Source organism: Bactrocera neohumeralis, unplaced genomic scaffold (assembly GCF_024586455.1).
Source record: "Bactrocera neohumeralis isolate Rockhampton unplaced genomic scaffold, APGP_CSIRO_Bneo_wtdbg2-racon-allhic-juicebox.fasta_v2 ctg4077, whole genome shotgun sequence".
In the NCBI taxonomy this organism is placed as follows: Eukaryota; Metazoa; Arthropoda; class Insecta; order Diptera; family Tephritidae; genus Bactrocera; species Bactrocera neohumeralis.
The window spans coordinates 1-11,150 of record NW_026091186.1 but is presented as its reverse complement, the minus strand read 5'-3'; the positions used below and the strand labels follow the sequence as shown (position 1 = coordinate 11,150).

The following is an 11,150-nucleotide window of genomic DNA, read 5'->3' as shown; positions in this document are numbered from 1 at the left end:
CGCCGCCGCCAGCTGCTCGTCGGTGTGGGCCCTTTCCGCCGAAAGCCACGCCTCCTGCTGCACGCTGGAGGCGAGCTGCCGCGACGCGGTGTCCAGCTGAGCCTGCAGTGCGTCCACCGCCGCCTGCTGCTGCTGAGCAGCGCGCTGGGCGGCTTTCTAGGTCTGCACGAAGGCGGTCGCAGCGGTGCTGCGTGCGCTGCGTCTCCTCCTTGGCCTCTGTCAAGGCCCGCTGCACGGCCGTCAGCTCTACCGTCGCCTCGTCCCGTGCCGCGTCGACTTGCTGCTGGGTGGAGCGCTGCAGTTCCCGGTAGCGGCGGCGCTCCGTCTCTGCGTCTGCCGCCGCGGTGGAGAGGCTGCTCGTCAGCGACGCGATACGACCGCGCGCGGCGGCACGCTCCTCGGCGCCGGCGCGCTGGGTTTGCAAGCGCCTCCTCGAACTGCTGCCGCTGCTCCGCCATCTGCGTCCGCACCTCCTGCAGCTCCTCCCGCAGGCGGTTGGCCTCGCGCCGAGCCACGGCTGCCTCCGTCGAGTGGCGCTCCTTCAGCATCGCGGCGTCGTTCTGCAGCTCGGCGGAGCGCCGCACGGCCGCGCGCATCTCTGTGACCTCGCCATCCATCGCGCGGTACCGCTGCTCAAGTGCTCGAGGTTGCGGGCCTGCTGCTCCGCAGCGCGTTGTGGGCGACGAGCAGCTGCTGGCTGAACTTCTCCTTCTCCTCGCGCAGTGCGGCATTGGCGGCGGCGGCCCGACCCTCTAGCTCCTCCACCTGCTTGTTCAGCTCCGTCACGCGCGTGTATCCGCCGCGACGTCGATGCGCTGCAGCAGGTCCTTGATCTGCCCTTTCAGCTGCTCCACTCCTGATCGTGCTCGGCCAGCGCGTCGGCGACGCCGCGGCGGGTGTGCTGCGCGCGGCCTTTCATTTGCTCAAGCATCACCGTCGCTGTCGCCAGCTTCTCCGGTACCCGCCCGCCACCTCAAGGTCGCGGCGTAGCGTCCGCTCCAGTTCCTCGCTAACCGCCTCGCGTTTGGCAGACTCCTCGAGTTTCCTGCGCAACTGCGCATTGCTGTCCTTTTCATTCTCGAGCGCCTGCACGAGGGCGACATATTTGCCATTAAGGATGGAGAAGTTCTCCTGAACTCCGTGCACGTCTGCAGCTCAGCGTAGGACGTCATTTGCTAGCGGTTTGACTGACCCACCACACTATTCTAATCGAGGCGGAGTGCGCCCGCTTGTGTGTGTGTGTGTGTGTCTGTCTGGAAAAGAAGAGCGTTTTCCACTCCTCTTTTGTTGGCCCTCGGCTGTGAATCTATGTCTGTCTATCGTTACACAAAACACTCGCGAGTAACGGCGGATGGCAGAAGGCAGACGAGCTCCTTCAAACAAGCAAAGGAGAGAGACAAAAGAGATGTAAAAGGACTATGTATATGTTTATGTATGTTCTTTCTTTCTATTAAATCAAAGTCTTCTGTCCTTTCCTCTTTTTTTTTTGTATCTCTACGTTGACACAGAACAGTAAAAAAATGAGGCGACAGGAAACAGAAATGGGAGGCGGCAAAGCACGCACAAGGTTTACGAGGTAGTTGCCTGTCTCAGTCGCATTGTCTGTTTCTTTGCTGTTGTGTTGCGGAAGCACCGCTTTGTACAGCGTCACTGAGAGGAAGAGATGAATCTTCTTTTCTTTTTGTTTGTTTTTCTTTTTTGTTTCTCTTTTTCTTTTCCACTTTGCAATGGTGTTGGCAAAGGCATTCGATCAGCAGCCAGGAGAAAAGAGAACAACGCGGCTACTTGAGGGGACTTGCTCTGGCAACTCCCCTCAAGCGCGTGCAGGTGGTCAGATGAACGACGCCGCACGCGCACCGATGGCGGCGCCGACAACGGCGCTGCTGGCCACTGAAGGCGCAGGCACAACGCTCGCATCGGCCACCGTCACGCCGTCGATCCGCGCACGGCGAGGGAGGTGTCGACCACCGAACCAAGCGCGCGGGTGCCAAATACACTCTCGCTACCCGTGGCGTACTGTGCGAGGAAGGCGGCGGCGTCGCGCTGCGACTGCAGACCCTCCGCGGGGTGCACCAGTTGCGTGGTAAGGTGGTAGAAAGGGCTGACGTGGTTCTCCTTGTCGCGCGGTGGTAGACGGACTTGAGAGCAGACTCGCGCGCCAGCAGCAGCCCCACCCACTGGACGCCCTCATCCATGCACATCACGTCGTCCTTGACCGACAGCAGCTCGCTCCGCACCGTCGTCTGTCGCCGCGCGGTGTCCCAGACGACCTCGCCACGGCTGGCGGGGTAGTGGTGGGTGATGCGAACGGTCATGCCGTCCATGGGGCGCAGGGTCCGCCGCCACCCGTGCCAGCCCAACTGCGGCGTGCGGTAGAAGACGAGGAGAGGTCCGGCACCGCCGCCGTGGGCCGTGAACGCACGAAGGCGCCCGCCTCCGCCAGCGTCGCAAAGACACCGGTGCGCTCCTCCTGATACTCCCGCCACTGCTGCCAGAGGTAGGGCAGATTGCGCGCACTGAGTGACCTGCTGGTCGCACCCTCCATGCCGGTTAGGGCGCGAAAGACGATGTCGGCGGTGCAGCCCTGGATGAGGTTCTGTCCGACAGCCGGAAGGTCCAGCACGGTGCCGGCCTTGCCGACGCCGCTGCGCTGTAGCAGAGCGGGTGACTCCAGCGCGCCGAGGCAGAGGACGACGCGTCCGCAGTCCAGCCGCGTCGAGAGCCGCCGCCCTGTACCGTCGCTGACCAACACGCCAACGGCGCTACGGCCCTCAAACACGATCTGCTCTGCGCGGGTGTCCGTGAGCACGACGAGGTTCGGCGTGCGGTGCTGTTCCTCCTCGATGAGGGCATCAAAGACGCCGACGCGCGTGCCGCGTTGAATGTGGGACTGGAAGAGGAAAAGCCGTCCACGGTGCCGCTGTTAAAATCGTTGAGGGCCGGCACGCCCGCCGCCTCGCACGCCTCAAAAAAGCGAACGTTGAGGGAGGCATCAATGCTGCTGCGGTCGGCGTCCGAAACGGGAAGTGGTCCGTCGGCGCCGTGCACCGGCCTCAGCGCCCCGCGTGTGTTGGCCTCCAGCGCAGTGAAGTACGGCAGCATCCGATCCCAGCTCCAGGCATCGTCGCCCCATGCTGCGTAGTCGGCGGCGGTGCCGCGGAGGTAGCGCATGTCGTTGCAGAGCGTGCTGCCGCCCAGGCCGCTGCCGCGCGTGTGCACCAGCGCCCGGCCGCCGAGGTTCTCCTCCGGCTGGCCCACAAGGTGCCGAAGAAAAGGCTGGCACTTGCCGCTCGTCGCGATGAAAGGCTGAAGCGCCGGCACTTGCATCATGGGCACTGCGTGGCGACGGCTCCCCTGCTCTACCAGCGCGATGGCAGCATCAGGGCATTTGGCGGCCAGCGCGCGTGCGGCCGCGCAGCCAGCGGCGCCAGCGCCTAGCACAATAAAATCAAAGGCGGTTGTCCGCATCCCTTACCATCGAATGTAGAGGAGGGAGGGAGAGCAAGTGACGGGTCGATAGGTACTTTATTCGGTTCTAAACAAAGAAAAAAAAAAAAAAAAGAACGCAAAGAAAGAGGGAAGAGAAGGCAAAAGCGGCATTTGTTGACAGAAGATAAAAAGATAACAGGATTCTTGGCATGGCAAATGATCCGTACATCGTCACCGCAGACGCATTCTCCTCTTTCTTTTTCTTGTTACGCTTACTATGAACTCGTGAAGACAAAGCGCCGTCTTTCGTGAAGCGCTTGCTCCTTTTATGCATCAGCACGTGTGAAAGTACCTGTGCATGCCTTGTGAGGTGTTTATGAGTGTGTGTGTGTGTGTTTGTGTTTGTGTGAATCAGGGACAAATTGGATGCAAAAACTGCCACTGTCGAAAAATAGCAACAAAGCAGGAAAAGCGCATCCAACCGCGGAAGAAGGACAGAGGGAAGACGAAGCGCAAGACAGCTCTTGAACCCCTTCCTCTTAAAGGATGTTCCCTCATGCCTTCGCCTTCTTGCCCTCCGCAAGGTCGAGAACGGGTGCGACCTCCTTCGCACGAACCTCGGCGCGGTCGCGGTCGGCTGGCAACACGGCCAGTCCATTTGGCTCGTGGTAGCCTCGTGGGTGCTGTGGAGGCCCTCGTGGACGGGGCACACCTGCCCGCCAGCGTGTCGGCGAATCACGCGCACCTCCTCCACGTCCGTTTCCAGCAGCTTCAGTTTTGCAGCTGCACGTTCGCCTCGAAACGCTTGACGTACTCCTCAGGGGGCGGCGGCATGCCGGGCTGCGTCGGGATCTTCTGCTTCCGGAGGTCCCCAATCTGGCCCTTGGTGTAGAGGTTCACGTCCTCCAGACAGTCGGTGCATTTCAGTTTGGTTAGCGCCTTCTTGTGGCTGTTTTGCGCCTGCACAATGCCGAGACCGAGGCCTTTGCAGCCTTGGCGGGCGAGCACGGTGGTGAGGAGGCAGGTCATAAAGCTGGCAACGACACTTCCAATGGCCGCCGCATCCAGCCAATCTTCTTGCGGCCCACCGACAACGTGACGAAACCAGCCGCTACGCCAAGCCCTAGCGTCGTGTTCATTGTCAGGAAGTCGCGCCAGCGCCCGCCCTCCTTTGCACGCACCGCCGAGGACAGCAATGCGTATCGCAGTACGCCGTAGCTCGAGGCCATCGGGAGCACCTTTTCCTCGTCGACGAGGACGTGGCCGCCGTGGATGTCGAGGGGCACCGCCTTGCCGAGATAGCTACTCATCAGCGGCACATTCCAGTAACTGAACTTCTCGGGGCGCAAGCCGGCCTGCTCCAGGCTCTCCACCGCGAGATGCTTATAGGCGGGCGTGCAGTCCTCGTGGTACAGGGAAATGTGGGTGACCAGCTGGTGGAACTGCGCCCGTCCGATAAAGTACAAACTGTCCATGGTTCAGGGGCACTTTGTTGTAAAGACCCTTGCAAGCGCGTTCCGCTCCCGTTTCCTTTCCTCTTCTTGCGTGTACGCGCGCGCGTAACTGCAAGGAAATCCGTTAGTCTGTTGTTGGCGACGTGGTGGTGTCGCTGCTCTACAGTAGATGTGTTATAAGCAGAACAAAGGTCGTTGTTTTTTTCTTTTTTTTTTTTTTTGAGAGAAGAGCCAAAAGAACAGAGAGAGAGAGGACACACAGTCGCACACAATTGCCAAGCAACCACCCGACTCGCAAAATAAAGCCTGGACCGTGCGAAAGACTGCCGTTCCCCATTCAAGGCGACAAAACTCACCACGACATCAAAAAAAAAAAAGAAGCAAAGCGACTCATCTTCGACGCTGAGTGCCCAAAGAACTTTTCCTTTTCCCCCGAGGATTTAAAAAAGCGGCAGTGACGCGCTCTCCCCTGTGTACTGCTTTGTTTTTTTATTTTTTTCTTTCCGGTTGGGAGGACGGAAGAAAAGGGGTGGCTGTACACTGCGACCTGGTTTGAGTTGAGCAAGAACGAGAGAAAAAGCTTCGCAAAAAAAAAAAGAGACAACAAGCGAAAGGTGTTCGCGGCGACGGCAACAAAAGAAGCTGTTTGCAAAAGAAGGGAAAAAAAGGACGGGGAGAAAAAACGGCAGCAGCGGTGCAAAAAAAAGACTGCGTGTGGCACCTGAGTGTTTCGATTTTGGCGGTGAAAAGAAGAAGTTGATTAGCGTAACAAAAGGACAAGTGCGAGATCGCAGAAAGAAAAAGGCACTAAGAAGACGATGCCAGCCATCGTCGGTGGTGAGAGAGGAGGGAGAGGGGCTCCCTCCTGAAATCAACGGGAAAGAAAACAAAGAGAAAAAGAGAGAAAAAAAGAGGGGAGCGGGAAAAAAGAGTGAAAAGAGTGCTTACTGCCACGCGGTGGCGCGCGGTGTGGTGATGGTGAGCTCTCCGCCTCGGAGGAGACGGCGTCCGCGGCGGCCGTGTTGGCGGCGACGGCAACTGTGGTGCCCGCAGCCGCCGGGGAACCTTCTCCCGCTCGCCCAGCTTGCTGCAACCGAGGATGAGCAGGTTCAGGAAGTAGCACAGTAGAATGCCGGCAACAGAGAAACAGCTCAATCGTCTCGCCGGTAGGGATGAGACGCAGGGCGTCCGTGGCCCCCGTTACCTCGGGCGTGGGCAGGAACCGGTCCTGCGCGACGTCCGCCGGGATTTGCTCAATGATCCCCAGTACGGCTCGATCAGCTGGTAGTTGATGAGATGTGGGCCCTCGTGAAAGGAGATTGCGCGGTCAAAGGTGGCGCCGGCGCGGTCGTAGACAGACTTGCTCATCTCGTTAATGGTCTTGTTCGGCGTCGCCATGGTGGGGTAGATCTGGTCGACGCGGTAGTGGCGCGAGCCCATGAAAGTGCCAACACCGCGGCGATCAATCAGCATTACGCCCGTCGTGCCCGCGACGTGTAGGTGCGGATGAACTCAGGGATCCAGTCCATCGTAAGGTCGAACACCGCCGCTGCCGTGACGTTGCCGTTGGCAGAGAAGCGGAAGGGAAGGACGAAGCTCATGGCGTTGATGTTTTCGCCTGTGAGCGTGTCATAGCTGCTGTACGGGGCTGTCCAGAAGCCGCTGGTGGTGTTGGCGACCAGGATCTGCTCGTGAATAAAGGTGTTGCGGCGAGTGGAGGAAAAGTTGAGGTTGCGCACCTCGCTCGCGGTGGAGCGGACAGAGCCGTTAAAAAGCGTCTCGAGGCCATTGCCGTCCGTGTAAAAGCAGCCGTAGGTTGTCGTGTTGCTGCTGCCGCTGTAAGAGCACCCACAAGATCCCCACGCCGCCGCCGCCGTCGTCGTGGTCGTTTCCGCAGCCGAAATCGGTGGTCGCCTTCAGAAGTGCGTGGACAGCGGAGGACGCAGTACCCGCTTCGCTGTCCGCCGTGTTGTTGGCGCTGTCAGGGTCCGACTCCAGCGAGGTCGCTTGCCGCTCAGTTCGGTCCCGGAAGAGGAGGAAGACACCGGTGGCGCCGTGATGTGGTCGTTGCTGCTGTCGACAAGGCGATCACTGCTTGACGAGCTAGGGTCCTCCGAGTCGCTGGCGCTGCTCACGATCGTGCTGGCGGAAAGCGAACTGCTGTCTGCTGCTGCTGCTGTTGCAGCTGAGGGCTCGAGCTTGAGCTGGACGAGGAAGCAGACTCGGACGTGGAGACATCTTCGAGAGCATACGCCACGTAGAGGGAATGAATACGTGAGCCAAAGACCTCCTCGAAGCGCCCGACTGCCTCGAGGAAGACGCTGTCACTTTGCTGCTCCGCCGACTGTTGACATTCCGTGAAGACCTGTGACGCGGCCTCCGTCACGCGCTCGTACTCGTTCAACAAGGACCGAAAGGCCGCCTCCGTCTCGGCCGCAGAGAGCACCATGGGCGAACTGGCCAGCAGCGCCCAGCGATCCATCATGGTGAGGGACTGGTAGATGAGACCGTCTTCTATAGAAGGACGCGTTCACCATGAGCGTGTGCCCGTGCTCCCGCAAGATCGGCCGCGCAATTTCATTCACGCGCTCCATCGGCGTTTCCGTGACCGCGTACGCCGTGCTCCAGTAGAGACTCGGCTCAAAGGTGTCCAAGACAAACTGGCCGCCCCCGCTCATGTACTTGCTATCCGCCACGACGATGTCAATGTTCGCGGTGTCCACGCTCACCGCGGTGGCCATGTGCTGCACGCTAACGTCCACGCCCACAAATAGATTGGCGTGGGTGTCGAAGGCGATGGGCAGGATGTAGCCGATGATGCGGTAGGTCGTGCCGTAGAAGGGCTCTGTGACGACAAGCGGACTGCTCCACACGCCCTTTACCGCGTCCGCGCTGTTAGGCGTGATGGCTGTCAGATCCGCCAGCGCCTTCATGCGGCTGTCGGCGTACTCGTTGGGAATGGTGAAGATGACGTCGCTGGTGTTGCTTCCACGGGAAGCCAACGGCCGTGCCGTTAGCGGCGATGTGAAAGCAGAGGGGATCGCCGTCGAGATGGTCTGCAGCGTCCAGGCAGCCAATCTGTCCCCACTGCACCACCCCTGTCGAGGTCTTTGCCGTCGGGATCTGGTACAGCACGTACGTCTGCTGGTTGGCCGAAAACGGCTTTTTGCAAGCTGGCCACGAGGGCCATGAACGTCGTGTCGGCGGCGGTGGAAAGGTCGTAGCCGACGACATTGTCGCGCAGGTAGGCCCATTGTAGTGTCCGCGCAACGCTTTCGAAGCTCAGCATTTCTGTCGTGAACGCGATCACACCGCTGCGCAGCTCGTCGCTGGGCTCCAGTCCCGGATGTGTGTGGAGCGCCGAATTCACGGAGCGGATGACGATTTGCTGAGCGTACCGGAAAAAGAGCAAAAGAATGGCCGTTGTAAACAGCAATCCCATCGTCTTGGGGTTGCGCACGAGGTACTGGAAGAGGCCGCCCACGTAGCGAATAAAGCGCGCCGCAGTCCATCGTCCCAAGTTTGAGCTCTCCTCGCACGCCTCGTCCTCGTAGATGCTGTTTTTCATGATGGGGTACACCTCGCCCATCGTTCGCGGCTCGCCGTGCGCCTGCGCCGCTAGCGGCTGCTGCTCGTCCGCCTCGCTGCCGTCATCATGGCCCGGCCTCTGCCCGCCACCGGCCGCCGCAGGCTCGACAACGACATCGGTGGCTTTCAATTTCCGAGAGCGCGTACCGCCACCTCCAAGATCAATCATCTCCTCCCTTCGCCGCCGCGCCGCCGCCGCCGTGTCCCTCGTCGGGCTGCGCGATGGTGTTGAGGTCGCTTGGGATGTCGATGATGGTGGGGCCGAAATCGTCAGGCGACGGCTGTGGTGGTGCCACACCGCGCGCCGTGGAGTCCACAAGCCCGCTGTCAGCATTGGTATTTGACAGCATCGACACGCACACACGGATAGCAGTCGCTTGACTTTTTTTTTCTCTCCTTCAATTTAACGGTTTCGCCTGCGAGAAAACGAGAAAGAGAAAATAAAGAAGAAAAAGAAAAAGAAGCGCAACACACCGTCGGCCGACACCCTAGCAAAAAAAAAAAAAAAAAAGAAAAAAACAGTCAACCGCTGCGTTTGCGCTTCGCCCTTAAGAAGTTAAACGAGGAGGGAAAGAGAGAAGGGGAAAACAGGAATAAAAAAAGATGGGAACAATATGCGCGCGGCGGTGCTTCAACAGACGCTGGCGCCCAGCCAAAGGTCGCCGCCCGCGAAGAGCACTGTTAGCTTTCCATGTCGTTTGTTTGTTTGTTTGTTTGTTTTTGCAAATCCATTTGGTCAGCATTTTCACATTGACATGCGCAAGCGCGCATAACGAACAGCAAGGTAAAAAAAAAAAAAAAAGTAGCATCGATCACTCATCAAAAGGCAGAGATGAAACAAAGCGTTGGGGTAGCGGTGAAGGCGGCAAAAAGAAAAAAGGAGGGTAAGGGGCTCCGGTGCAACAACGATGAGCGTGTAGCGAAAGCAGAGGCCTCCCCGTGCGTGTGTGCCCCCTCCCCTTCCTCCGCTCGACAGGGCTCCTTGGGTCTTGACGTGGTCAGTAGTAGTCCATGACAGCCGTAACCAAGCTAAACACGCACACACACTTACCACGGAGAGAGAGCTCTCCCATGCTTGTCAGGTGAAAAAAGGAAAGCAAGGAGAGCCAGGGAATGATACACATCCCGCCATGCGAAGCAGTGGGCGGACGCTGGTTGAAGCCTCAAAAAAAAAAAGAAGAGAGAGTGTGTCGTCGCCTAGATCTTCTGCTGCCGCCGTCTGTGTGTGTGTGTGTGTGTGTGTGGCTGCTTTAATGGCTTGCCGGAGCTCTCTAAAACCGCAGTGTCCGTCTCACCGCAGCGATGAGATGTTCACGGCTGAGGAGACGTGGCAGGCCGTTCACGACGACTGCCAAGACAGCGCACGGTCGCGCGCCGACGGCACACCTCCAGCAGCCCGTTGTCTCCCACCGACTCCATCGCGGAAAAGTCTGTCCCGCTGCTGCTGCTGCTGCCACTGGTGCATGAATCGCCGCCGCCCACCTCATCCACATAGCTCTGGCGCGCCGCATCCACCGGACCACGCTGCAAGCCAAGTCATAGGGAAGCTCAGAAAGCGCGCAACCCTGCAAGCCATCACGGTCCCATAATAACCAAAAGGTCTCCTTGCCAGTGTAGAGGACGGAAGTGGAGCCGCCGGCTGCCTGCAATGGCAATGCGCGCAGCGACGCTAGCGGCCCCAGAGGTTGCAGGATGCCTGCCAGGCTTTTGGAGATGGCCGCCGCACACGCCTCGGCGTGGCGGCTCTCGTCAGCGGACGCCGCCTCCTCGCCGGCCGCTGTCTGCTCGTCGGACCGCCGCAAAAGGATGACCACAACGGAGGAAGAGACTTGCTCCGCGAGCACCGACATGGCCACCTCCGTGCCCCTTAAGAGAAAGAACCGCAGCTTCGGTCCGCCAGTTGTGCGCACGCCGGCTCGGCCTCGGCCAGCAGACAATCGAAGCGCAGCAGGGCCAGTGTGTGCGACGGCAATGAGCTCGCCAGCACGTGGAGGCTCTACCTCAAACACCGCGTAGTGCAAGGCGTGCGCCTCCCATGCCGGCCCCATAAAGGACGACAGGTGCTTCCGGGTGGTGGCGCCGCAGCGCAAGGCCAGTTTTTGGACGTCGTTGGGCCTCCATAATGGAGGGGCTCGTAGCCGGTGATGGCGTCAACGGCGGCGACCACGTTCCATGCAGGGGTGGGGTACTTGAACTGGCGTTCCCTCGCTGCCGCCCCCGCAGACCCCGCGGGGGGAATACGTTGTCGGCCAGGTAAAGCAGAAAGTCCTTTAAACTGCGCCAACGCCGCGCGATCCGCCGCCGAGCACTCCGAGGTCGTCAGCGCCTTCACCGTCGCCGCGCCGTAGCACATTCTAAACAGCTCTGTTGCCCTCTCCAGCAACACCTGCAGCACCTCCACGTTCGGCTCCACGGCGCGGCTCGCCACTACGCCCAACCACAGCGACGGTGGCAAAGGGAGAGTGCAGGCACAGGAGCTCGTCCCCGCGCACCGCCGTCTGGCGGGTCGCGCCGGCCACGCCAAACTGTGCGCCGAGGTGTGCAACGGCGGTGCAAAAGCCGATCAGATTGGTGCGCGCACTGAGGTCCGGCGTGGACTGCAGCAGCCTTCGTAGAACAGGATGTTCTCCTGCGTCTTCGTCTCATCATTGCCAGAGATGGGTGGAAAACCCACACGCG

At 59.9% G+C, this 11,150-nt stretch overlaps 1 protein-coding gene across 1 annotated transcript; it reads right to left on the bottom strand.

Annotated features, from left to right (window-relative positions):
• Positions 1 to 633: 633 nt before the first annotated feature.
• On the bottom strand, positions 634 to 3,468 carry LOC126767108 (alcohol dehydrogenase [acceptor]-like). The gene is made up of 4 exons (XM_050484714.1): positions 2,980 to 3,468; positions 2,318 to 2,890; positions 962 to 1,086; positions 634 to 901 (listed from the first exon to the last, which is right to left on the bottom strand). Exons 1-4 carry the CDS (start codon positions 3,466 to 3,468, stop codon positions 634 to 636), a joined length of 1,455 nt encoding a protein of 484 aa, XP_050340671.1.
• Positions 3,469 to 11,150: the final 7,682 nt, after the last annotated feature.